Source organism: Asterias amurensis, chromosome 1, assembly GCF_032118995.1.
Source record: "Asterias amurensis chromosome 1, ASM3211899v1".
NCBI classification, from domain to species: Eukaryota; Metazoa; Echinodermata; class Asteroidea; order Forcipulatida; family Asteriidae; genus Asterias; species Asterias amurensis.
The window spans coordinates 11,670,330-11,695,989 of NC_092648.1; the positions used below are offsets into that span (position 1 = coordinate 11,670,330).

The window sequence follows — 25,660 nt, forward strand, 5'->3', positions numbered from 1 at the left end:
TCCATTGGATCTTTTACATTTTTTCCTTCAAAATTCAAAAATTCAAAATGAGTGGGACACCAGCACAAAAAAAAAAAGCAAACTGAATGTAATTTTGGCTGGTGACCTGTAGCAATACTTGTTTGTGCTTAGCGAGTGTTTGTGTTTTGACTCTTAATGAAATTGGGCCCAATAGTTGAATGCCTCTCCGTCTTTTTCATTCATTTAAGTTTTTCATGATTGATTCAAATATAAGCATATTTAGCATATTATAAAACATTACTTGGTAACGAGTATTGGGTAGAGGTTGATAGTATAAAACATTGTGAGAAACAGCTCCCTCTGAAGTGACGTAGTTTTCGAGAAAGAAGTAATTTTCCACGAATTTTATTCTGAGACCTCAGTTTTAGAATTTGAGGTCTCGAAATCAAGCATCTGAAAGCACACAACTTCGTGTGACAAGGGTGTTTTTCTTTAATTATTATCTCGCAACTTTGAAGACCAATTGAGCTCAAATTTTCACAGGTTTGTAATTTTATGCATAATGTTGAGATACACCATGTGAGAAGACTGGTCTTTGACAATCACCAATAGTGTCCAGTGTCTTTAAATGAAAACTGAACAAGACAAGACACAAACTGACAAGCTGAAGAGAAATAAGGCTGTAAACAGAAAAAGTGAAATGAGAAAAAAAGAGATACAAATACCAATGGCAATAATGACAAAATTTACAAATGACTCGGACTTGAGTGTCCCGACACCGATTCGAGGCACGTTTCTGATAACTCAGACTGGGACTCGAGTCACGATGTTCATCTGTACTTGGACTTGATGTTTGTGACCAGAGAGTCAACAGACTCAACCGTAGTTTAACCATTATGCCATAAAACATGATATTAATTTCTTGCAAAGGTAGTGATAAAAGTGAAGTATCCTTAGTAAATGGCTGCTATAATGTTTAAACAGTTTTGAAGGTAAAGCTTTCAACTATCCCCTCCAGTTGTTCTTCACAAGAGTGCTTTATTAAAAAAAAAACTTTTAAACTTTTAAAACATTTTGAAGTGAATTATGCCTTGCCTAAACGACTTCGAACTCAGAACATGTCATCTCTTCTTGAATTATCAACATTCGTTTTATCTTTCATATCGTAGCGATACCCGCTGCCAAAACATAGGAATCGAACTGCCTCTAGCTACCGGGCAATCTTGGTTGTCTAGTTGGTAAGACACTGCACTAGAATTGCAAGGGTTGTGGGTTCGAATCCACCCGAGTAACATGCCTGTGATATTTTTTCACAGGACTCGGGAAAGTACTGAGTATACAGTGTTAACACACATCGGTGTATGGGTAAAAAACAAAATTAACAACATTTGTTTCAATGTCTTACCTTGACCAAGCATAATCAGACCATTTCTTGACTCGACTCTGAAGAACATCCGGCACTTTGCGATGGTTCATGAAGAACTTAATTGCATCCATTCTAAATATTTCACATAAAAATAATTGTATGATAAGAGAGAGGAATTCTTAAACAGTTAAGGATTAAAGCAATAGGAAAATAAAATGTGGCTTTGAGATGTGAGCTGGAACAAAGAACCCACCTCAGTACTACCAATGTTTATTACAATTTCTCCTACATGTATTACACTTAGCTATCTTCTGTTGATCGCATGAAGCCTGCCCTCTTGTGACCAGCTGCAAAGTCTGAATTATTGCTTTGAAACTTTGTTGTTTGGTGCTTGCTGCTTTCCCTCAATTCATAGAAACATTGTATTTGATTTCAAGTCAGCATAATTATGTACTGTTATATTATAACTGCTATAAAAGATGCAAATTATAGGTTTAACATTTCCAGCAAGTGATGATAATATGAAAATTTACGCTCTGATAGAATACAACCTTCTCATGGCCAAGCAGACTACAACTATTATTATTATTAATATTATTATTTATTCAGCCATTTCAACAATACATGACAAATAATTACTGTGGTCCATGGACCTGCCTCCCGAAATCTGGTTGTAATATAAGTAATAAAACAAGTAATAAATTATGTATTAGGCAATTTATGTACAAATATAGGAAAGTTAGTTATAAATATCAAAAGTTGGCAACTACAGCAAAAAATAATATAAAGCATGGACTATTTGAGATTAGAACCAGTTTTAAGAGTGTAAAATTTGAGAAACTTGCAGTGTAAAAAACAAACTAACAACAAACAAAAACAGAAAAATTCCTAAACACTTGAATAATGTAAACGAATATCCAAGTAGAATGCAAACTAAATTTAAGTGACCAAATCTATTAAGAGAAACGAAAAAATCCATGAAAAATGTGCACCATACTCAGATCTGGAGGCTAGGATTTGGGTTTTAAAATCAAAATCATGACACTTGTGTACTTGCATGAGCAACTTCACACTAAACTATGATTCATTCTCTTCACCCAGGCAACTGTGAGGGTAGAGGTGGTTCTTGTGATTGAAAACTTTGTGCACTACACATCCAGGGATCAGAGATGTTTTTTTTATAGCCAATGAAAGTTCCAGTGACCATGTTATAGTGTTTCTGCACCATGAGCGCCACTTCATGAGAATTTGACCTCGCTATACAAGAAGTCACTATTGTTATTGATTTGTTTAATATGTTTGAAGAGGAATATGTTTAAAGAGGAATGTAAATGCCCATCTTCAGTATTCCCGGGTAATATTTTTTCTCACTATGTCTCTTTTATAGCTCTGTACCTTGACTTGGTCTACCCTTGTTTAGTGTGAATTTGAGAACATTTTGTTTTTTTAAGCCCATTGGTGACATTCTTGTGATTGAATGCTACAACTTTCTGAGGATCGACTTACTTAGTTTGAAACTCTTGTCTGGCTGCATTCATGTTACTGATGACATCACCAACGTTCCCGACGACGGCCGCAAACAGAAACACGCCAACCAGAAATGTCAGACCAGTAAACACGTACTCCTAGGATCAGAGAATCAGAAAAAAAGATTAGAAGAAAGTTTGAGCTTAAAGACTGAGTTGATGGGTTAAAGAGTGGCTATTGGTGAAGGATGAAAACAATGAAATCAATGATTATTGAAGACAGCAGAACTTATTTTTGTCAATGTTTTGCTTGTTTTACTCTTCTTGCTTCCAACCTTTGTCTCTCCAAATAAAGACAAATCATTCAAAAATCAATGTCTTCAGGGTTGTCATTGTCAATCTTAAAAGGTATGCGCTTTACAATGTGAGACAATGCAAAAATGCCATTAGACTTTAGGGAAAAACACTGGTAGGCTAAATGCTAGTAACTGATTAACAATTGTATGTTTGTCCACATACTTATATCAAATGAATCATGCTGCTTTCTTGACTTTGTCAATATTCATTGAGAGATGGAAATATTTCTCTGGAGGATTAGCACTGGTGTGAACTTTATCATCAGTAAGCTTCAGATTGGAACAATAATCAGTTGTATGTTCTATAATGCCAATCTTGTTCTTTGTCTTTGAGGTTAAACTATGAAAGACTTCTTTTTGCAAGTGAACACCGAAACACAATGGCTAGAACTCGACAGGCTGAGTGTTGAACAGCCACTCCGCTCTTGCAGCATCAAGCCTGATAAACTAATATGCTGCAAAACAGTACTCCACAATCATGTTAGTTTTTTCATGAAAACTACTTTATCATGCTACTACGGAAAGAAATAGAAAACAAAAGGAGAAAAACAACAGTTGTTTAAAGTAAGTGGCCAACATTGGTGATTGTTGAAGACCAGTTTCTGCACTTTGTGTGACCAAACAATACCTCATTAGTCATCCAGATCACAAGACTGTCACCAGAGGCATTATGCCACCTACTCCTATGGGGCTGAAAGAGGGTTACCCCCCTTCACAGTCCGTAAGAATGTAGGCACGAGGATCAATCATCCACTATACGAGTAGGAGCCTGGGTGGTAAAGCAGAATGCACTCTTCCTAACTTTGTTTTCTGAAGCGGTTATGGTCAAGTGCCCTTGCTCATCAAGGTACAAGTATCATGACTGGATATCGAACCCACACTCTGCTGCAGACAACACGAGAGCTTTGGTCCAGTGATATACCGCTCAGCCACAACAGGCCACAAATCTACTAAAATGTTTTAAAAGTTGTTCAAACAAAATAACAGCATTTCGTACAAAAATATTTCAAAAGAAAGTTTCCACCAAGACCGTTCTTTAGACCACATAAATTATGTGCCACTCCCCGAGCATTTTATTCAAGCTGACCAATGCTGTGCACATCGTTAGGACATCCTTCAAATTAATATGCGATAATGTACAGTTAATGTTTCAATATTTTATGTTACTCATAGGAATATAGGAAAGGGGGCAGGGATGGGTGAAGAACGGAGTGGGGCCAAGGAAGGGGGGTGTTTCAGCAAATTTCAGGTTTCATGCGTCATCAGGATTGTTTTCAACGGCGTACTTACAATATTAGAAACTGGGCCTGCCGTACCTCCAATGGTAGTCAGAGTCACAGTTGACCAGTACATTATCCGTATGTATTTACTGAATAGTACAAGAGAAATAAATAGCAGAGAGATGTAGCTAGATATACACAGAGAAGGTGTTACAGAATGACGCCAGGTAGGTGGTCCAACTCTCAACACATGAGGGCGCTGTGTGCATTACATGTGGCATCAACTGAAGATGTGTAACAGAGGTTTGGATACTACATTTTGCCATTGACGAAAAATTTAGGCAGTTTTTTTGTCTAGATTCCCCAGACACCTGAAGTATTTTGTATTCAACTATTGAAACTTTCCTCTCTCTGTTAAAACAAAAACTATGAAACAGGTTATAGTATGATACTTTTCTGGTGAATATTAATAACGTCTTTCAGATCTTGTTCTTGAAATGTTGCTCTGGTAAGAGGCATATCTTTGAGGAAAATGTGAATTTTGTATTTGGGCTTTGCAAAGGGCATCACAGCAAAAACATAGGGCAACACAGCAACTACTGTGGTGCTGTGGGTTTGTTCGAGGCCAGATCTTTTTGTCTAAACATCTACACCTGAATAAAAAATATTATTTTCTATGCCCCCTAAAAAGAATTCCACTGGCCTTTGCCCCAAATGTTTTGTGAGTTTGATTTTATGTCCATTATTTTCTTTGCAAATGATTTTTTTTCAAAAAAAACCTTTAGAGACGGTCGTACATTTGCAAGTTGTTCTCTTCTGATGTTTATACACTTATGAAACCAGTGTTGCAACATATCTGACACATTTTTTTTATTACGATCTTTGATTACTAATTACAGCGCCCTCACTCGTCTGGTTCAACCACATAGCTAGCGTCATTTTTGACATTAAAACAGACTTACAATATCGTTGTGCGGGGAATCCGTCTCGCCTATAGTAGTGAGGGTCATCATAGACCAATAGATGCACAGGATATATTTTCTGTAAAAATGCAGAAATACTTAATTTTTCTGGAAAAATGTCCGGGTTTCCTTTAGACTAGTAAGAAAAGGTTAATGCAGTCAGGGCTTGTTGGTCTATAGCTGTTTTGCTTAACCAAAGTAAGATTACCACTGTATGCTCAGAGTTTTGAGTCAGGCCTGGAATTAATACGTTTCCCATTGACTTTAAGGTTTTCCAATGAAAGTGCCCAATGCAAAATGAAAAAGGCCTTGCCCTTTTCAACATCAAAGATGAAATTCCAGACCTGCTGAGTCCTACAGAAAAAGAAGAAGAAAAAAAACCCCAAAACACAGGCACCTTCGTTGGGGTTATAACCCTGGCATTCCAGCTAATAGACCAGGAGATGATTTCACGAAGAGTTAGGATTGGTCCTAAGAGATATTAAAAACGTATGGCTTGTCCTAAGTTAGGACGAGTAAGTTGTCCTAACTCGAGATAAGACTAGTCTTAACTCTTTGTGAAATCCGACCCAGATGTCTTAACTACTAACTCAAGCTTGCCCAGTGAAGAGAGGGCAGACTTCATAATTGGTTATTTGAATAAAAAGTAGGAACATTTGAATAAGTTAAAGGGCTTACCTACATGCTAATACACTACGGGCTATTTCATCGCAATTTGTTTTAAATCAAACTAAAGTAGAACAAAATCGTGCCTGAGAGAGGGTCAGTTTCAGTGGCACAACCGGCGAGGAGGAAGGGGGGAACAAACAAGAACCCCTCCCCCACAAATATGATCAAGTAAATGCAAGAATAAAAGGTTTGGTTTGATAACTCAACTTAACCCAAAATACTTTCTTGTCCCCACTCATCCCATGCCACCCCCCCCCCCCCCGGTCCAAAATAAAAATGACAAGTTACGCCTCGAATAGGTTGTATCATGTCATTAAGCAGCAATTAGTCTTGGTTGGTTTCCCTGGTTACAGCCAAAGAAACTAGTGTTTTAGTAGTAGTAACCCTTACAAGATGTATTTTCACAGGTTTATTGATTTATGCATATATGTTGAGATACACCAAGTGAGAAGGCTGGTCTTTGACAATTACCAATTGTGTCCAGTGTCTTTAAAGACACTGGACACCTTTGGTAATATTGTCAAAGGCCAGTTATCTCACTTGGTTTATCCCAACATGCATAAAATAACAAATCTGTCAAGTTTTCACACAACTGGTCATCAAAGTTGCAAGAAAACAATTACAACCTTGTTGCACAAATTGTTGTGCTTTCAGATACCTAAAAAAGATTTCAGGCCTGAAGTATTTTATTAATTGAGTGATTGAGTGAGAAATTACCTCTTTTGCAAAAACCATGTTACTCCAGAGGGAGCTGTTTCACACAATGTTGTATACTATCAACAGCTCTCCATTGCTCGTTACCAAGTAAGGTTTTATGCTAATAGTAGCTTTGAGTAATAGTGTCCAGTGCCTTTAAACCAATCATGCTCTGAAATATTTCAAAAGAAACTAACCTTAATAAACCTCGTGTAGGCTCTTCTACTGGGTACACCCAGTCATTGCTTCCAAAACCCTCCATCTGTTAGAATTGAAAGAAATGAAAGAGGACTGAAAAAGTCTAAAGATAGAAAGTTCCTCAAGGTTACATGCTTGGACCAGCGATACCATTTAGCAGAGCACTATCCGTGACCTCTCCTGTAAGAATACTGAATGAAACCGTTTGGTTGATTATATATGACCACAACCACAATCATGGGTGAACACTCTTTGGTTGTCCCTGATAAGTGCAATGATGAACAGGTATTTTCATGAGTGAACTTTTCATTCAACTAGTGGGAATTGAGTTGAATGGATCACAAATCAAAAATCCATGACACAAATGCAAAACATTCATTATTTGTTTAATATAGGCTAGGCCTAATGTCTAAGTGTACTAGATATTCTTTTTCCATTTGGAGGACCGTTCCCCAAACTGTACAAGTCTGGTATCAACTGTGAAGGGTTTTCTCTTGCTGCGTACAAAGCTCGCAAGGTGTAATGGAAGGTGAGTCGATCTGATCCAGCATACCCAGTCAATTTTTATTTAGCCATGGCTCATGGTCAAGGTTCTGTGAATCACAGTGAGTGGCTATTCAATTTTCTCACCCCCCAAAAAAATTAAGAACAAATTATCAGAATATTTTGTGATCCTCCTTTGTCAAAGTCCGAATTTCATTTTGGCATTGATATTTTAAAAAGAAAATAGTTACTCAATAAGATCTGAAAAATGCTGAACAAAAATGAGTCTCAGTAGACATGGATTATTTTTTTCAATACTGATAATAAGTGGTTAAAAGAAAGAAGGCTCATCAAGGGTCCATGCTTGGACCTGTGATATTGTTTAACAGAGCAATACGTATCTATGACCTCTCCACTAAGTGGGATCGGTGAACCATAGGCCGATGTACTTACATCAGAGAGCATGTAGTAAAAACAGCCAATCCAGTGGATGATAACTCCAAGGTACATGATGAGCTTAAAAGCCCTCACTCGATTCGGGTTACTCGTTCGTCTAATTGAAATCAAACGGGAAACTCATACTTTAAAAAATAGAGACTATATGAAAATCAAAGTCTGGGGCAATACCTTAATAGAAAATTTAAATTGGTCAGACTAGCAAACCGATTAAGAATTTGTTTTTGAAGCGGGTCCATTTCTGCAAAGAGGTTATGGGAAGCCAACTTTACAGCTATATCAAGTTTCCACCAGGATACAGTTTCATAAAGCTGCTTAGAATGTTTTTTAGCTAAGCACAACAAAACTATGCTTACCAGAATAAGGTTACCAGCCAAACTATGTCACATATACAATTTGTGACTGTATCCACCTCATTTCTGAATTTTTGTTAGCAACATTTTCTGCTTAAAGCGGCTCTATGAAATTGGAGTGTGAGCTTGAGTTGATCAGCGCCCAATTTCATGGCTCTGCTTACAGCTAAATTCTGCACTTGCGATCACAATTTACTGCCTAATAGGCAAATAATGCCTAGTAACATGGAGTATGCACTAGCACAAGCAAACATTCCCTGCTTACCCAGGCAATAATGCTTGAAGAAAGTGTGGAATCCCTGCTTCTGTAAGTGCAGAGTCTTTGCTTATGGTTAGCAGAGTCATGAAATCGTGCCCCAGTACATTGATGATGTCACTTTAAAAACAGCCCTTAGGGTCAAAGGTTAGGGAAAAGACATTGTCACAGTAAATTCGTGTCAACTTCCGACAGAATATTTTCCCACAGTTTACAAGAAAATCGAGCATTGTCAGTAGCGTTTAAAACTAAAATGGCATCTGATCAAAAGTACATGTACATAATTACACAAAGAGTAAAATACTATGATGTAAAGATTGCTTCATACGAGACAATTGTTACAATAAATTCAGATGATATACTTACGTGTCACACATGGCGGTAAACGTTTCCATTGTATGCCACTTGAGTAGACGTGGTAGTCTCAAGACAGGAATTAACACATGGTCTGTAGAAAAATGGTCATAACAATGATAACATTAATCATTTAAACTCTCCAATTCTTATTAGCGTTTTACCAGCGAATGCTTTGACGAACTGTGTACATGGTGGTGTATGGTAGAATGTCTGCAGACAAGAGAAATGCGGGTGTACATTTGTGTTAATGTGTAGGTGCAAAAGTCAAGTGACATGTGAAGGAAAACGAATAGGGAGATCCCAAACATTAGGGCGAGATGGCTTAGTTGGGAGAGCGCTGGCACATTCCCGGGGTCAATTTGTCATTGTTCACACCCCCCTTAAAAAAAAACAAGGAAAATCTACCCATTCATTTTCCCTTATTGTTGTCATTGTTTCTAATAATATTCCAGTCAAGACTTGGCCTGAATTCACAAAGTGCATAGATACTATACTGCACGATACATAACAGTACTTGATACCGAAAAATGCTTTTGAGGTTTTTCACCTTCGTACAATGAGGCCGTTCGTTTGTACGGGGTCCAAAAACCTTGATCAACCATGCTTCGACCCCACGGTATCAAAAACTGTATCAAGTATGCAGTACTGTTCCAGATGTATCTATGCAGCTCGTCGTCCAAATTCAAAGCGGCATGCTTGCGTAAAGATCCTTGGACAAGGCTGTGAAATGAAGCTTCAGAAGAAATCATAAAAATGATGTACCCATTATAATTTGTTTTCAATCCCCAAAAATAGTTAACATCTATCTGTCAGTTTTCCTCATTTTATTCTTTCTTTTCAATACTTTACATTCCCTGTTCCAAGGCTGTGAAACAAAACTCACCCATTAGTATTGCTGTTCAACCCCCCAAAATAATTAAAATCTACCCAGTCACTTTTCCTTATTTGTTGTTTTTCTTTCAAATGTTTTTCTATCCCTGTCCCAAGGCTGTGAAATGAAGCTTCAGAAGAAATCATAAATGTATTGACTCCATTATTATCGTTGTTCAACCTCAATAATAGTTAAAATCTACCCAGTCAGTTTCCCTAATTGTTGTCATTGTTTTATATACTTCATTAAAGGTTGTGACAAGAAACTTCAGAAGAAATCATAATCGTGATTATTATTGTTGTTCCAACCCCAACATAATTAAAAACTACCCAGTCAATTCCTTTATTCTTTTCTTTTGTTCGAATATTCTACTATTCCTGTCCCAAGGCTGTAAAATGAAGCTTCAAAGAAAATCCAACATTTTAATAATGTACCCATTATTATTGTTGACACAACATACATCCTGTTTTGATACACAGGGGAAAGGTTACAAATTACACATGTTTTGCTGTTCAGAGCTTTCAATTGCTCCAACAGTTGAAGAAATTCCACAAGTAATCCAACTTTTTGAGGAAAGAAAACTTACCACTGTCCACGTCAAAATGAATGTGAAACACTTCCTTATCACCCAACTCTGAAATAGAATCAAAGAAGACAATACTCTGTATTTGTATTTCTAACGTTTTCCACTGGTGGCTCGACCGAGAGAGAGAGAGAAGCCAGGGAATCCAATAGCCTTTTAAGAGAGAGGATCTTATTTATAAATGATAAACCTTGTCAGATTGGGAATGTTTTCTTGCTGGATAACGACAGTGGTGCACCTACCTATTGTCATATTATGACAATCAAATAGGGGGAACATTTTTCCCCAAATGGAACATTTTTGGCATAGTGCGTGCTGGCTCAACCCTATGGCCATTCTGTAATTAGTAGTTCTGTCTTGCCTTTAACTAACCTCAACTTTCATTTGCCAAATACTACTCCCCATCCAAAGATACATGTATATTCTGTCCACGCCACTTGCTACCTGCCAGCTTTCATAAAGTTAACAAATTTCGCTAATCACTGTAAGTTCAGAAAACAAGATAGGTATTCACACACAATTCCTATTTAAATTTTGTAACAAAATGTGCAAGTTTTAACTTTCTTGAGAAACCATTGTAAACAATCCATTATAAAAACAATAGAGGGATAATAACAAGGAATACAGAATTGGTATGAAGCATTATACCTCCAACAAGAAGAGCCATTGTCCCTAGTGGTATCATTGCAAGAATATCCAGCTTGAATTTAACAGTCTTCCTGTAGTTTCTACTCAGTTTAGTTGGATCTTTTACCTGAAAAAAAAAAAAAATAACACAGACAGCAGAAAGTAAACAAAAAAATAGAACAGACTCCAATGCATGATAAAATTCATGGTTCACCAAACAAAAAGGACAACTTCAAAACAATGAAATCAATGGGAGACTTTGGATGGTCCTTTGCTCAGACCTACGCTTGCCATACATGTTTGCACATGCTTAAAAGAACCGTTATGTCTGCTGCCATCAGCGTCTCAAAAGTCTCCCATATTGCATTGACCCAATTCATCTGACATCAATTCAACTGACACATCTATTGGTTGTGTTATGTGGGGAGAGTCTGTTTGTTTGTTTGTTACCGTGCAGTTGGCATCTTTGGAGATAAGTGCATGGCAAATGCCATGTCACACGAGGCAATTTACAGACAACCAGTTCCAGGCAATCTCAAAGACGATAGTTTGGTCACATTTCAGCTGTCTCATTAGTTTCTTGGGGATAGTGAGTTGCAACTAGAAGATTATTTCTTGTGCTGTCACAGTGTTCCCTTTGCATGCAGTGCAGTAGTTGCCTCAAAGTTGCCTGAAAACTGTCTTGAGTGATATGGCATTGTGTGAACCTTGTCTTTACATGTTATTTGACTCAAAAATCGGTAGACCACGGGCAGGTACAGTAGTAGCTGAATGTAATGCCAGCGCATACTCCGGGTCAGAATTAATAATGAAAAATTTTTATAAAGCTAATTGACCTGGATTCTGGAGTCTGACCCATTTCCAGATCAGACTGACACGCAAAGTGGTTAAAAAATGGGATCTGTGCATCATTTCTGAGTCATTTTGACACCGATGCCTGGTCACTAAACTGACCCTGAAATGTGTCGGGGCCCTGAGGACGGGAACCCTGAAAAGTTTACTAAAGTAGGCTTAGGCTTGAACCTTTGACCTCCAGATTAACATGCCAGTGATCTACAAACTGAGCTATATCTAGCCCTATGTTGGCAGTCGTCCTATTTACCACCAACAAGGGCTGGATAGTTTAATTGATAGAGCACCGATAACTTAATTAGGAGGTCGCAGGGTCAAGTCGTGCTCATGTAAATTGTATCTCTTTTCTGCCCCAACTTGTTAATTTCGCTTAGCAACTTTACTTTCGCTAAGCAACCATACTGAAATTGGTTCATCGTCCAACTCTTCCTGAATCTCATTGCTTTCTGAAATCCAGTCCGGATCAGCTGCAAGAGACAAACAGTTTGAGGCAGAGAGAGAAACTTAAGTGTCAGGAGATCATCAAGCTGACAGGTGAAGTAAAGACAGCTTCATTACATGAAAGGAGTCAATTACTGAATAGATCGGACACAATAAAAGGGAGGACTATCGATGAATCCTAGAGTCTTACCAAGAGTCCTTGCTCCAGGAATGCTATTCTGAAGTTTACAAGAATATCTACGAAGAAGACGACATCGCTGGCAAAGTCAACTGTTCCAAACACTCGCCGGTTCACAATCTAGTAGGTAAATAGATAAGTGTAATTGGTTTAAATAATTATGTTCTAGGTCGTCTCTTTAAATAACATGGCTAATTTTTGGCAGAAGGTGTACCTCAATCGATCCATTACGTTTTAAACACATCTTTCCTCCGGGCAACCTCGCAACCGGGCAACCTCGGTATTCTAGTTGGTAAGACACTGCTCTAGAATTGCAAGGGTCGTGGGTTCGAATCCCACCCGAGTAATATGCCAGTGATGTTTTTTCACAGGACTCGGGAAAGTACTGAGTATACAGTGCTAACACACATCGGTGTATGGGTAAAAACCAATTAATACATCTTTCCTTGTTCCTCCTTTCGGCACAGAAAAAAAAAAAAAAATTCACAGATTTACAAATAACTTACAGGGTTTACAGAAGGTAGTGGTGAAATACTTCTCTTGAAATATTATTCCATGAAATGCTTTACTTTTTGAGAAAACAGTAAAACAATATCAATTCTCGTTAACGAGAATTACAAATTTATTTTAAACACATGTCATGACACGGCGAAACGCATGGATACAAGGGTGGGTTTCCCGTTATTTTCTCCCGACTCCGATGACCGATTAAGCCCAAATTTTTACAGGTTTGTTATTTGATATAGAAGTTGTGATACACGAAGTGTGGGCCTTGGACAATACTGTTTAACGAAAGGGTCCAATGGCTTTAACCAGAGGGGTGTATTTGTGTCTTTTGGCCATCCTGTTTTAAATTTGAACACCCCGTTTTATCTGACATTTACACCGAAATGTATTGTAGGTGAACAATTTTTAACCCCAGTTTTCGTCTCCAGTGCCTCCATGAAGTAAATGCAGGCCTTGAAAAAAAAAACTGCTCTGGTGCCCTGGGGCCAATTTCATAGCGCTGCTAAGCACAAAAAATGTGTTTAGCATGAAATTTTGGCCTCGATAAAAACAGAATTACCAACCAAATTAACACGTGGTGTTGAGGATAAACAAACAACAGCTGAATGCAAGTAACAAGCAATATGCAACAAATGGAAATATGGTTGGTAATCCTGTTTTTATCAAGGAAGAAATTTCATGCTAAGCAAATTTGTGTGCTTAGCAGCTCTATGAATATGGGCCCAGTGCTTTTGTTGTGGTGCCCTTTGCAAAGTTTTAAAACAAATTGACATTTTCCTCTTATACATGTAGGTGTCCCACCAGAGGGAATTTCCTTTCCCTGTTCAAGAGTCCAAGGCCTGTATACTTGTTTATACTTTCAGGCATGCATTAAAATTGAGGCAAAAATTAAACAAAATATTTAAATTATCACAATTTTTAATGAATTTCTTCTTTGCCACCATCTCCCTCTTGGGTTTTAATGGTTAAAGACAATTACGGACAGATAAAGTCAAATCCCTGCTTGCTCTTGCTTGACAGCAAAACTAACCACATAACATTCGTTGTTAAAAGAAATAGCGACTGAAGCCAATATCTATTCCACTTGCAAGTTCACTTTGAGTTGCTCTATCAATCATTGGTTTCAGTTTCCTGCCTAAGGATTGAATACTTTCAGTGTTTCACAAGTTGGAAAGTCCATCTGGTGTTGGGTTGAACCAACTTGGTAAAGAATGCTTACAGTGATTATTGCCAATTTAAATGAAAAACTTACAATACTTTCTGCACTGAATGTCCAATATTGTTTTTACAGTAAGCTGCATATTAGTAAAATATGCCCACTGGTCTTAGTGTCGGGCCAGAAATTATAAACAGACAAGTCCAGGATTTTTTGGTATTTTAAAATAAATCTTCTTTATGTCTTTCTTAAAGCTGAATTTTCAAACTTAAACATACATATTAGACTGTGGCTGTGTCAGGACTCCGAAGTTGTTCATTTTTATTCTAGTCTTATGGATTTTTCTCCCAAAACTAAAACCTGCAGATCAACCCCGGGCCCCCTCCATAAAAAAGAAGGAAACCAAAACAAATAAACTTAAAATAACACTTGATTAAATTTCCCCTTCGTTTCTTTTCTTTTTTGTGGTTCAAAATGAAGGATAACTTTGGTATGCCTGGCAATGGAGTGTCTGCTATCTTCAAAGATACAATTAAAAATATACATTTCGAAGTGAATACAAAATAAAACTGAAATCTAGTTCCCTACCTCCTCGCGCATTTCCTGGAATGCTATTCTTAGTATAATCATCCATACATTGTAGAGAACTGCAAAAGTCACCAGACCCTTTAGGCAAGACAAAAACATTAAACGTGTTAAATCTAAGTCAATAACAGATTGGATAGAGTGGGGCCCTCTAAGGAGAGAGCCAACTCGGAGCTACGTGTTGAGCATACTAACTTGTAATTTGCTTACATTATATGTTCAACTATTGGCCAGTAGGGGGCCTACTGGAGCGAAGCAGTTTACCTAATGGATGATTATCATTAGAAAAAAAGTGCATGTTGGAACAGGGCATGGAATAAGGTCTTAGTAAGTCTTCAACCTAATGCCCACTTTCATAAAGCTGTTTTAAAGCAGAAAAAACTGCTGAACAAATTTATTTTTCTAAGCAGAAATTGAGCACAAATTGATCGGGGCATAAGTCACATCAGAGCAAACTTACGTAATTTTGGCTGGTAACTAGTTTCTGTTTTAAGCAATAGTTTTTTGTGCTTAGCAATTTGTGTGTTCTTACAGGCTTTATGAATTATATGACCTTAATATTTCACAGTTTTAAAGTCTTTAAGCAAAATAATGAAGAAATGCCCATGGTTATTGCCAGGCCTTGGTGGTCCTCGAAGTGTTTCAGTATAAATTAACTCAGAGGAATCTTGCCTTGTCCCTAGAAGAACGAGGCATCAAATCTGAGGTTATTTGTCAGTGACTAACAATCTTGCTGCTTTATTTTGATACATAAATGGCGCCAGACTGTTTGCTATTTGCAGCCATGTATTGATTTAAGGCCTGAGTGAAAATTGATTCTTGGGCCGCATCAGAATCAAGTGACTTCAGCTACGGCTGTGGCTGTTGGCTTAATAGCAAAAGAGAATAGGACTTTTAACTTATACAGCCAAAGCCATTGCCTTTAATTCAGAGACAGCCTCATTTTCTTGTCAACCATGGATGTATCTCTGAAAGTTAAAGAGGGAAATATTTCAAGAAACCACTCATCATTATTTGCCTAGACTCTTGCCAAAAAACGTGAACTGAAATGATTATTTTTTTTTCTGTTCTCTTGCAAAAAGAACCTACAGCACAGGCTACACAGACTATTTGTGATTTTAATGTTCTGATGTGGTGATTAGTTTCAACACTTTTTGACAAAAAATATACCTTGGTGACTAAAATCATAAATTTAATAACTCAACAATTGCATTTCTATCTGAAGAATCTCTATTTGATCGAGTGGCATGCCTTTCAAAGTATTATAAGAGTGGTTTTAACTTTTAGATTTGGCAAATCATTGCAGGTGGGTGGGGCATGTGATGGGGGGTATTGGGCACACGGCAAACAGCCCGGTAATTGCTGTAGGTGTCATAAATTAACTTGAGGCACATGATGCCACAACCTTAAATATTCAACCATCATTCTGTCCATGAGAAAAGTCGTCGTTTTGTATAAAGCACCGTGTGAAACAATGCAAGCAGAGCTGTCGTACACACACATAGCCTACATGTAACATGATTGAAAACAATTTTAATCGACAGTTTGCTAATGCACGAACGCATCTTTTAGTTTGAGTTTCGCGCTGCGAAAAAACACCACAAATAGTATCTAGGAAACTAGTAACAATTTCCGATCCGCATACGGCAAAGTGTTACTCAATTTGCCAACATTTCGTACTCAATTTAGCTTATAAATTAAGTTGTTCCTAATCTTACCTTCAGCACTGAAGCGAAAATTTCCCATGATGCTTTTCATTAATTAAAGGTCCAAGAAAGTTGGACTTCGTGCTAGCTCTTGGGGGCGCACTGCAGGAAAACTACCCGCGCTGGATGAATTGCTCACTTTTGAACAACATCGTTTTGCAAGAGTTGGACTAAAGTTTTGACGTTGGAAAGCCTTTGTTCTGAAGTACAGATGTTATGATTGTTAATCTTTCTCATTTGCAAGCTTGGTAAAGCGTGGATGAAGGAAAAGCAAGATGAAGACCGAGAGAGATTGTGAGAAACGGAACACAGACTGATGTACGGTGACCAATTACACACGAAACCAGGATTACACATCAAAAGAAAGCAAACTTTTCGGACACCCAGTAAATCTGTGCGGTCACGTGGACAATGATTATAATACTCACCATCCAGACGTATATTTTATCGCCTTCTGGATCGATAACGAACTCGGCTCCCGCCAGCCTGCTCTACAATTTCAATGGATTGACAGAAGAAAGTTATTCAATTTCAAGGATTACTATTAAACAAAGTAAGTAAATGGTATTTGTAAAAATAATGTGTTTAATATAATACGCCGCGCCTAGACCCAGTAACTGGGGCGCTGTACTCCTTCTTTCGAAATTTTGACATTCTCGCTAGTTCGACCGAGAATGTCAAAATTTCGAAGAAAAATGAGTACAGCGCCCCAGTACATGGGTCTACGCCACGCCTGTGTGAACGTGGTTGGTACAACGAATTTTCTATGACGGTGAGATTGAAGTCCTTTGTGGGGAGGATTCCGTTTCCTGCCACCACTTTTCATTCATTTTTTACCCGAAGGAATATCTCATTTGAGTAAACTAGATACAGTTTTATTTCATAACGAATGAAAAAGTGGTGGCAGGCGATACAGAAACTTTCTGAGTACAGTTCTTGAAATAATAAACACCAACCGTTGAATATTAATTTTGGTTTTTACCCATACACCGATGTGTGTCAGCACTGTATACTCAGTACTTTCCCGAGTCCTGTAAAAAACACAGGTATGTTACTCGGGTGGGATTCGTACCCACGACCCTTGCAATTCTAGAGCAGTGTCTTACAAACTAGACTACCGAGGTTGCCCGGCAGCTAGAGGCAGTTGAGATAATAATTGTTAGTAGTACTGCAGTTGTGTTGGTGTTTCAGTGAGACTCACTAAGGAATTGGAACGAATCAGACAGTGTGTTTACTATCTGAAATATTCATTTTCCATGAATAGGGCCCTATGCATTATTGCATCAAATTTCCCAAAGTACACATTGTTTTATTTTGGTTGAGTATAGAAATGTGTTTTAATTGTATATTTGGATAGGAAACACGGCACAGAAACCATCGTTAAAACAAACACACTTGGCGACACTCTGTGTCACATCAAGCTGCCCAAGATCCTACGCAAACGAGTTTCACGGAACCTGTGACACTTTAAAGGTACTACGGCCGATTAATCCTGTCTCGAGTTAGGACGAGTTACTCATACTAACTAAAGATGGGTTCAGTGCGAACTTAAAGACACTGGACACTATTGGCAATTGTCAAAGACTTCACAGTTGGTGTATCTCAACATATGCATAAAATAACTAACCTGTGAATATTTGAGCTCAATCGGTCATCGAAGTTGCGAGATATGAATGAAAGAAAAAACACCCTTGTCACACTAAGTTGTGTGCGTTTAGATGGTTGATTTCGAGACCCCAGGTTCTAAATCTAAGGTCTCGAAATCAAATTCGTGGAAAAATACGTCTTTCTCGAAAACTATGGCACTTCAGAGGGAGCCGTTTCTCACAATGTTTTATACTATCAACCTCTCCCCATTACTCGTCACCAAGAAAGGTTCTATGCTAATAATTACTTTGAGTAATTACCAATAGTTTCCACTGCCTTTAACTCGTCCCAAGTTCTATAATTATCCTTGTTTAGGAAGAAGACAGTTTATATAACCGCTCGGTTTATCTCAGCATGAAACAACAAATCTGTGAAAGTTTGGGTTCAATTGGTCATCGAAGTTGAAGATAAAAAAATACCACAAATTTGTGAGCTCTCAGAGGTTTGAAGTCTATCTCAGATTCAAATATTATTTTATTGAGAATTAAGATCTTTCTCAAATATGTTAATTCAGAGGGAGACGTTTCTCACAATGTTTTATACTATCACGATCTCTCCATTGCTCAACCAAGTAAGTTTTTTTGTGCTGACAATTACTTTGCGAGTGCCCAGTACCTTTAATCGGCAGAAGCTAGTAGCTTCGCAAATAAAAAGCGCTGTCATCGATTGGCGTGTACCTTCTTTGAATTCTGAATTAATATCCAGCCCGTAGATTCGATTGTTTTTAGCAGGAACTTATCACAGTGAAGCACTTGACCTTTTACGGTTTTATGTTGCAACTGTTCCAGTCTTGTTAACACAATGACACATTTCTATTCTTGTAATGGCTCTGGCGGCTACTTGTACGACATTGACAGGGATCGGGGAATTATATTGCTGTGAAATTGATCACATTTTTCTTCCAAGAAAAAAGTCATAAACATTATTTATAGAAATATCCATTCCTTTGCTGGTTAACTGTAAAATAAAATTGCACACAAAGTAGATTTTCCAACTTTTACGTACACCCTTATCAAGAATAAAAAGTCAAATTGGATCGTTACAACAATAATGTCTAAACTTAAGCAATAATTCTACCATTAATAGTCTAAGATTAGTTTTTGCTTTAATATCTGAAATTGACATACGATTCGAGTATTTAACAACGGATGCATACACAACTCAGAATGGATGGATGGTGGAAATTTAATGTAAGTCTAATTGGAAATACCTGGCCATTTTTTTTTTTAATAAATGTGAAATAATTATGGATGCAAAACAGTTTAATAATATAGCTGTCCTAGAACAGTAACATCAATTCACAATAAGTATAACTTCATCCATAATATAGCCAACAACAAGTTTTTGTATCAGTCGGTGTAAAGTGAAAAAAAACCTTGTAGGCTTTCTATCTTGCATAAACCATTATTCCTAGTGCATGCAACAACGAATAAAATAAGAACAATCGCAAGAACCGTTCAAAGTGGGTCATGTGTAATTGAACTGCAGGGCTATATTTATATTGGGAACATAGCCATTCACTGTGCAAAGCAAAAACAGAGCCTCATCATGCTCCTGGGATTTTTCTGTAAATTCATCAGAAAATTGACGGCAAGAAACAAAAACACTCTCTTGCTTGTCGCAACTGATGCGTTTTCTTTCTCACTTCGTAGTAAAATGTTCTTGACAGTTCGTGTAAATATATGTGGGTCTATTCTGACATGTGTAGTGCTTCATTAGTTAAGGTTTCTAAGCCAGGGGTTGATAAACGGGTGTCCAAATGAATTGCTTGAAATGTAATAACTAGATGTTAAAATTGTTCACTTACAAAATTTAAAAGACAGATAATATGGGGTGCCCAAAAGACACAAACCGCCACTCTGGCTGTCAGTATGGCTTCAATAACTCAAGGATACCAGTAATTATAAACCACCATTTCTTTAACTAGTGTTTGTTATGGACTTATCAAGAACCAGTTTATTTGAAGATAATAATAATAATATTGTCGAAATTGTTGCTCATCCTCGTTGGCAGTTTGTTTACGTACGGTCGCGCTATTTATAGAGAAGCGCTCTGATTGGTCAATGTGCGCGTATCGTTTGGCAAGTGCGCGTACTGACAGGTGTCTAACAGGAGGTGGGATGTTATTGCTTAACCAATCACAACCGTCGTATCGTTTATGAATGTGCACTTAGCTCTAAACCAACCAGAGTTCTCGAGTCTGACTTAAAGGCTAATGGCTAGTTGTTCATTATATCATATAGTTGATGATTGGCCGAACATTCATAATAGAAGTTTTGTGGGGAACAATACAACCACAACATTTTGTTTTTATAATAATAACAAGTTCTTATATAGCGCATTTCACAACAAACCGTATCAATGCGCTTTACATTAGTCCCCTGGTCATTGGGCCAATAAACATCCCTTTAATCTTTCTCAGCTCCCATTTAGAGAGTATACAGCCCCGAGCTGCCGTGGCGCTCCGAAAGCTTTTCATTCACAATATCAACCTCTACCCTCGCAGGTACCCATTTATACCCCTGGGTGAAGTATGAGAATAAAAAACACACATAATGTTTCATCAACTTACCTCGAAAAACTCACGTATTCGCTGTTTCCCTGCTTGAAAATATGTCTGTAAAACAAAAACAATTTTTTTAAACTTTAAATGCTGAAAGAAATCCTGCCCGTTTCTCGCATACGGGCCTATGATTGCAAGTTTGACATAGACACATCACTGGGCATTGATTGTGAGCCTGATAGACGAAGAATAATCACCAATTAGAATACGCATTCTGAGAAGCGTCACCGCGATAACGCTTCTCAGTTTCAATTTTGCGTGCCTAAAAATCGATATATTGTTTTATAACCACATTACTTCGAAGTGAAATGTTTCTTAAAATGTCTTAATTTTATGAGAGATCACAAACGTAGAACTTCCCTTTAAGGAAAACTTACCTGCTTACTATCGCCATAATTAATTGAACCTTGACATTACTCAAAATACTCATATCATGGGAGGCTTTGGGACGTTTGGTGGCAGCAGACTTACCAGGTAATATCCATTGTTCTCGGTCATGTGCGCACGCACAGAACTACGTAAACAATGGAAATTTACCTGGTAAGTCTGCTGCCACCTAGCGTCCCGAAGTCTCCCATTGCAGAGAGTATCCAAAATTAATGACTGTCGTCTTGAAATTTAAATAATTGTTATGTATAGCATACAAACGTACGCGTTTATAACATCCGAAGGTAACCGCTAACGATGATTCATGCGAATTAAAATCTGAAACGACATCTCGCGAAATGAAATTGCTCACCGGTGGAAAGTTAAATTCTAAAGCAAAATATGAAATCTTTTAGAGAGCCTCTTTGTGTGTTTACACAGTGCGATTTTTCTATTTTTGGCGGTCTTTGTACAGAAACTTCAAAAGGCTGGCTTCAAATGATAATAACATTATGTCCAAATCACATCAAGTTTATATTGCTGTGACTGGTGCCCCACTTAATTGTTGCTTAGAAAAGACATTTTTGAAGCGGTATTTTATGCTTAACAGCTTTAGAAAGTCTGGCCCAGAAGTTAGAGGGTGTTTCCAAAGCTGTCGCATAATCCAGACCATGTTTTTCTCCCAGCCATGTTCCTGGGAAGACGGAATCTGGGTCAATTCTCACCCGGTGATTTTTTTTTGGTTAATAAGTTTCTTGATATCAACTTTGATAATATTTTCCCCTGTCAGTTATTAATTAATTTATAGTTTCTCGAAAATGTATTTGAGCTTGTAACACCGTATCATCAAAAAGAGTTTTGGAGACCTAGTTGAATAATTCGGAATTTAGCTTTTAGTGATAATGTGTCGTGACGTAATTCTCTTGTTTGACATTCTGACCTGATTCTGTGCCTCGTTCTCTGTTGCCCCATCTTGCTCTTGGGAATCCGCTGTATCTTGAGGGAAAGTCACCTGACGATCTGGGGTTCGGCTTGCCATCGTACCTCCTATTTTCAAGTCTACAAATCAGGGAACAGATAAACATCAGCACTGTTAGTTAGAACCACAAATAAAGCTATAGTCTGGTTCTGCGGCATAGAAGCTGCTATTGTGTGCATAATGTGAATCAGCCATCTTTTCGTTCTGCAGTGAATCTGTGTGTATAATTCGAATCAGTTATCTTTTGGTTCAAAATGTGAATCAGCTATCTTTGGTTCTGCGTAAAATGTGAATCAGCTATCTTTGGTTCTGCGTAAAAAGTGAATCAGCTATCTTTGGTTCTGCGTAAAATGTGAATCAGCTATCTTTGGTTCTGCGTAAAACTTGAATTAGCTATCTTTGGTTCTGCGTAAAACTTGAATCAGCTATCTTTGGTTCTGCGTAAAGAGGGAATCAGCTATCTTTGGTTCTGCGTAAAGAGGGAATCAGCTATCTTTGGTTCTGCGTAAAACTTGTGTGCATAATGTAAAAGTGAAAACCACCCTGGTTAAACCTTCTACTGGAAATCCATTGTCTACCCAAAAGTATACCCTGTCATTCGTGCTTAGCAGATCGCAGCGGTTGTAAGCAGTTTTAGTTGTATGATATGGCTCATTGCCCTGGGAAAAAAATAACAACTGGGACTTTGCTTTAGGGATATCAGGTAAGTCAATTTAAACACGCCCAACACATTGTACAGACACGAACCAGACTGTGTTTTCCATCCAGCCTCGGTTTGATTACACTGAAGTTGAATGGAAGAAAATCAAGATGGCCAAGATGAACTCTTCCACTCTAGCACCGCAAAGCAAAATTGTGAATAACAAAATCAAAGTGTCAAGAAAAGAAACGTAAGACGATTCTTTATTACTTTGTTAAATTCAGCCCCAGTAGCATTAGGCCAGTAGTTTGGGGTTTGCACAAGAGACGTTTGGGCAAATATAATCGATTCCAGTTCATCGATTCTCACACTTCGGTTATTTGCTTTAACCACCTCGCGCACTTTGAGCGCAGATGTGGACTAATGGTACATGCCCCCCCCCCCCCCCACCCTCAATCACTCTTCTCCATAGGCCCAAAGTCTGATGTATAAAACTTGTCCTGGATCGTAATCATAATCTAGACTTACCAAAATATCATTTATCTAAATTATTGTCTGATATTGTATTTATACTTATACGAATGTACAAATCGTATAGTTGCAATTGTTAAGGCGAGGGTCTCGTTCTAGTTTGTCATGATTATGGTTGATTTTAATACATACTTAAATTGTGTTTTGATGACAATAATAATATAAAATAAATGTTACTCGAAATTTATTATCAAAATGAGTAGTGATTAACCTATGAAGTATATGGTGCGTAAAGACCTTTCTTACAAGTAGGTTGTTTACGTCTTATACAGTGTGATTCGGTAAAACTGTTCTAGTGCTGGTGTCTGCGTCCACTCTCAAAATTACTTTCCCCCTTTAGCGCTTCACAAAAAATTGATTAATAAGACACAACTTTACTGCCGAGTTATCATACGGATGCTGCTCCCAGCATTGCTATTGTACTGTAATGATCACTAGTGTCGGAGTATGTGGCAAAAAAAAGGTGAATAGTTCCTTAAAGGAAGTGGACACTTTTGGTTATTACTCAAAATAATTGTTTGCATAAAAACTTACTTGGTAACGAGTAATGGGGAGAGGTTGATAGTATAAAAAATGTGAGAAACGGCTCCCTCTATTAAGTAACGTAGTTTTTGAGAAAGAAGTAAATTTCCACGAATTTGTATTCGATACCTCAGATTTAGAACACGAGGTCTCGAAATCAAGCATTAGAAAGAACACAACTTTGTGTACAAGAGTTTTTTTCTTTCATTATTATCTCGCAACTTCGATGACCGACTGGGCTGAAATTTTCACAGGTTTGTTATTTTATGCATATGTTTAGATACACCAAGTGAGAAGACTGGTCTTTGACAATTACCAATAGTGGCCGCTGTCTTTATATGAACGTTACAGAATTGTTTTTTGCTAACAGAACAGTTGCTGGCAGTGTAAGCACTTTATGTTATCCACCATATACATAAACTGACAAACCTGTAGAAGTTTGGGATCGATCGGCCATCTGGGTCACGAGAGAATAGTGAAAAACCGATTACAAATTTTGCATTGCATCGATGCCAAAATAAAAATGAATTAAACGCTCACTGAGCGATAACCTCCAAACGCGAAGTTATATTATTTATTTCTCATCAAATATGACATTTCAGACAGAAATATTTAAAGGGATATTTCAAGGGACTTGGAATTTAATTGTATTGTCTTTTGGTTTGCAGACATGTATATGGACTATTAGGACACATTATGTATTTGATTCACCCCTGTCAATCTAGGGATTGATTTGACTGAAACCTGTGTCAACATAGTGGGTGTATCTTATATTGCCTTTGGGTGGGCACTGTGCCTGTCTCCACAACCTCAAAGCAATAACGCTGGTGATTATGAATCCAACTAAAAAATAATTAGCGAATACTGACGCCAATCACCGGTAGATAGGTTTCCTTGATTGTGGTATTTGTGAACATGTAGTTTTAATTTTTGTTCCCTGGACTACTGGGCAAGGCAAATTTAACATCATTAAAAATTTTACATAGGTCCTTGAAAATGGTTAGATCTTCGTAATTTGATTTTTTTTTTTATTCTTGCTGATATTGTAGTTGTTGTTTTTGTTGTTGATGTTGTTGTTGTTGTTGTTGTTGTTGTTGTTGTTGTTGTTGTTGTTGTTTATGTTGTTGTTGTTGTTGTTGTTGTTTTCGTCAACGTCGCCCTCGTCGTCGTCGTCGTCGTCGTCGTCGTCGTCTTCTTTAAGACTAAAATAGTACTTAGCATTTGTGCTTAACAAACTGTTCGGCTAAGCAAGAATTAGCAGAGAACCATTCCACAAATATGTACACTTGATGGTAGTTTCGCTGTTACCCTGTAAGCATGTTTCTTCTGTAAGCAGGGTTTTTCAGTTGTAAGCAATCTTAATGTGTTTTACAGCTAGGTGAAATTTAGCCATTGTCATTATTTTCATCTCTTTCGACTTGTGCTCTTGGCAGATTTCTAGTCTGTATAGTTATGTCCGCCCATCTGTTGATATGTCTCCAGGCTGTAGGTCGAGTCCATCTCCACTTGAGAGTTCTGAGTTCTACTGTTGTGTACTACTAGTCGTGTTTCGTGATTGGCGTCAACATCAATCCGACGATCTCATAATTACCCACTGTGTAACACGCAATAGGCAAATTGCATCTTAAGGCACACGAGTAAACTTGGACATTTAAGGGCAGACGCTCCGGACAATGTACTATTTTTTGTCATTTTATTAACAGCAATTCACACTTTAAACCAAGTGTTGTAAAAAGGCGACAAAACAATTGTAGGCCTATACCAAAAACAAAATAATAATAAGACACAACCATTTTTGAGAGGTGCCACTTTTCTTCACTTAAACATATTTGAAGAAAAAACCTTTCTGCTTTCATCTTTTTTAAAAATGAAATATTTCAAGTGCGTCATCACTTGAGAATCGAACAAGACGTTTTCATTCGGGACTTGTCACTACAATTGATTGAGGTTTGCAAACCACGCTTTTCAAAGAAAGATATGAACATTTGTGATAAAACTTCAAAAGAAGTAAATTTTGGTCTTACACAAAATTGTTGACATGGCAAATACACTCTTAACAAATCCTGGTCAAAATTGACCCACATCCAGCTCCTATGATGGGAGCTAA

At 37.6% G+C, this 25,660-nt stretch overlaps 1 protein-coding gene across 5 annotated transcripts in view; it reads right to left on the reverse strand.

Moving 5' to 3' along the window:
• LOC139945607 (cyclic nucleotide-gated channel rod photoreceptor subunit alpha-like) overlaps positions 1–25,660 on the reverse strand; it is a 50,545-nt gene that overhangs the window by 11,796 nt on the left and 13,089 nt on the right. For 2 of the 5 annotated variants that reach the window (XM_071943045.1, XM_071943022.1), the window contains exons 2-14: positions 21,822–21,940; positions 20,525–20,569; positions 16,734–16,796; positions 14,603–14,680; positions 12,364–12,471; positions 10,902–11,007; positions 10,257–10,304; positions 8,809–8,890; positions 7,831–7,930; positions 6,894–6,958; positions 4,440–4,518; positions 2,834–2,952; positions 1,367–1,459 (exon numbers count right to left, since the gene is read on the reverse strand). In XM_071943045.1, coding sequence (XP_071799146.1) covers positions 1,367–1,459; positions 2,834–2,952; positions 4,440–4,518; positions 6,894–6,958; positions 7,831–7,930; positions 8,809–8,890; positions 10,257–10,304; positions 10,902–11,007; positions 12,364–12,471; positions 14,603–14,680; positions 16,734–16,796; positions 20,525–20,569; positions 21,822–21,920 — 1,085 coding nt within the window. In that variant the 5' untranslated portion in view covers positions 21,921–21,940. Of the gene's footprint in view, positions 1–1,366; positions 1,460–2,833; positions 2,953–4,439; positions 4,519–5,331; positions 5,411–6,893; positions 6,959–7,830; positions 7,931–8,808; positions 8,891–10,256; positions 10,305–10,901; positions 11,008–12,363; positions 12,472–14,602; positions 14,681–16,317; positions 16,343–16,733; positions 16,797–20,524; positions 20,570–21,821; positions 21,941–25,660 lie in introns of those variants that run through there. The other 3 variants (XM_071943038.1, XM_071943029.1, XM_071943046.1) reach the window with 2 other exon arrangements.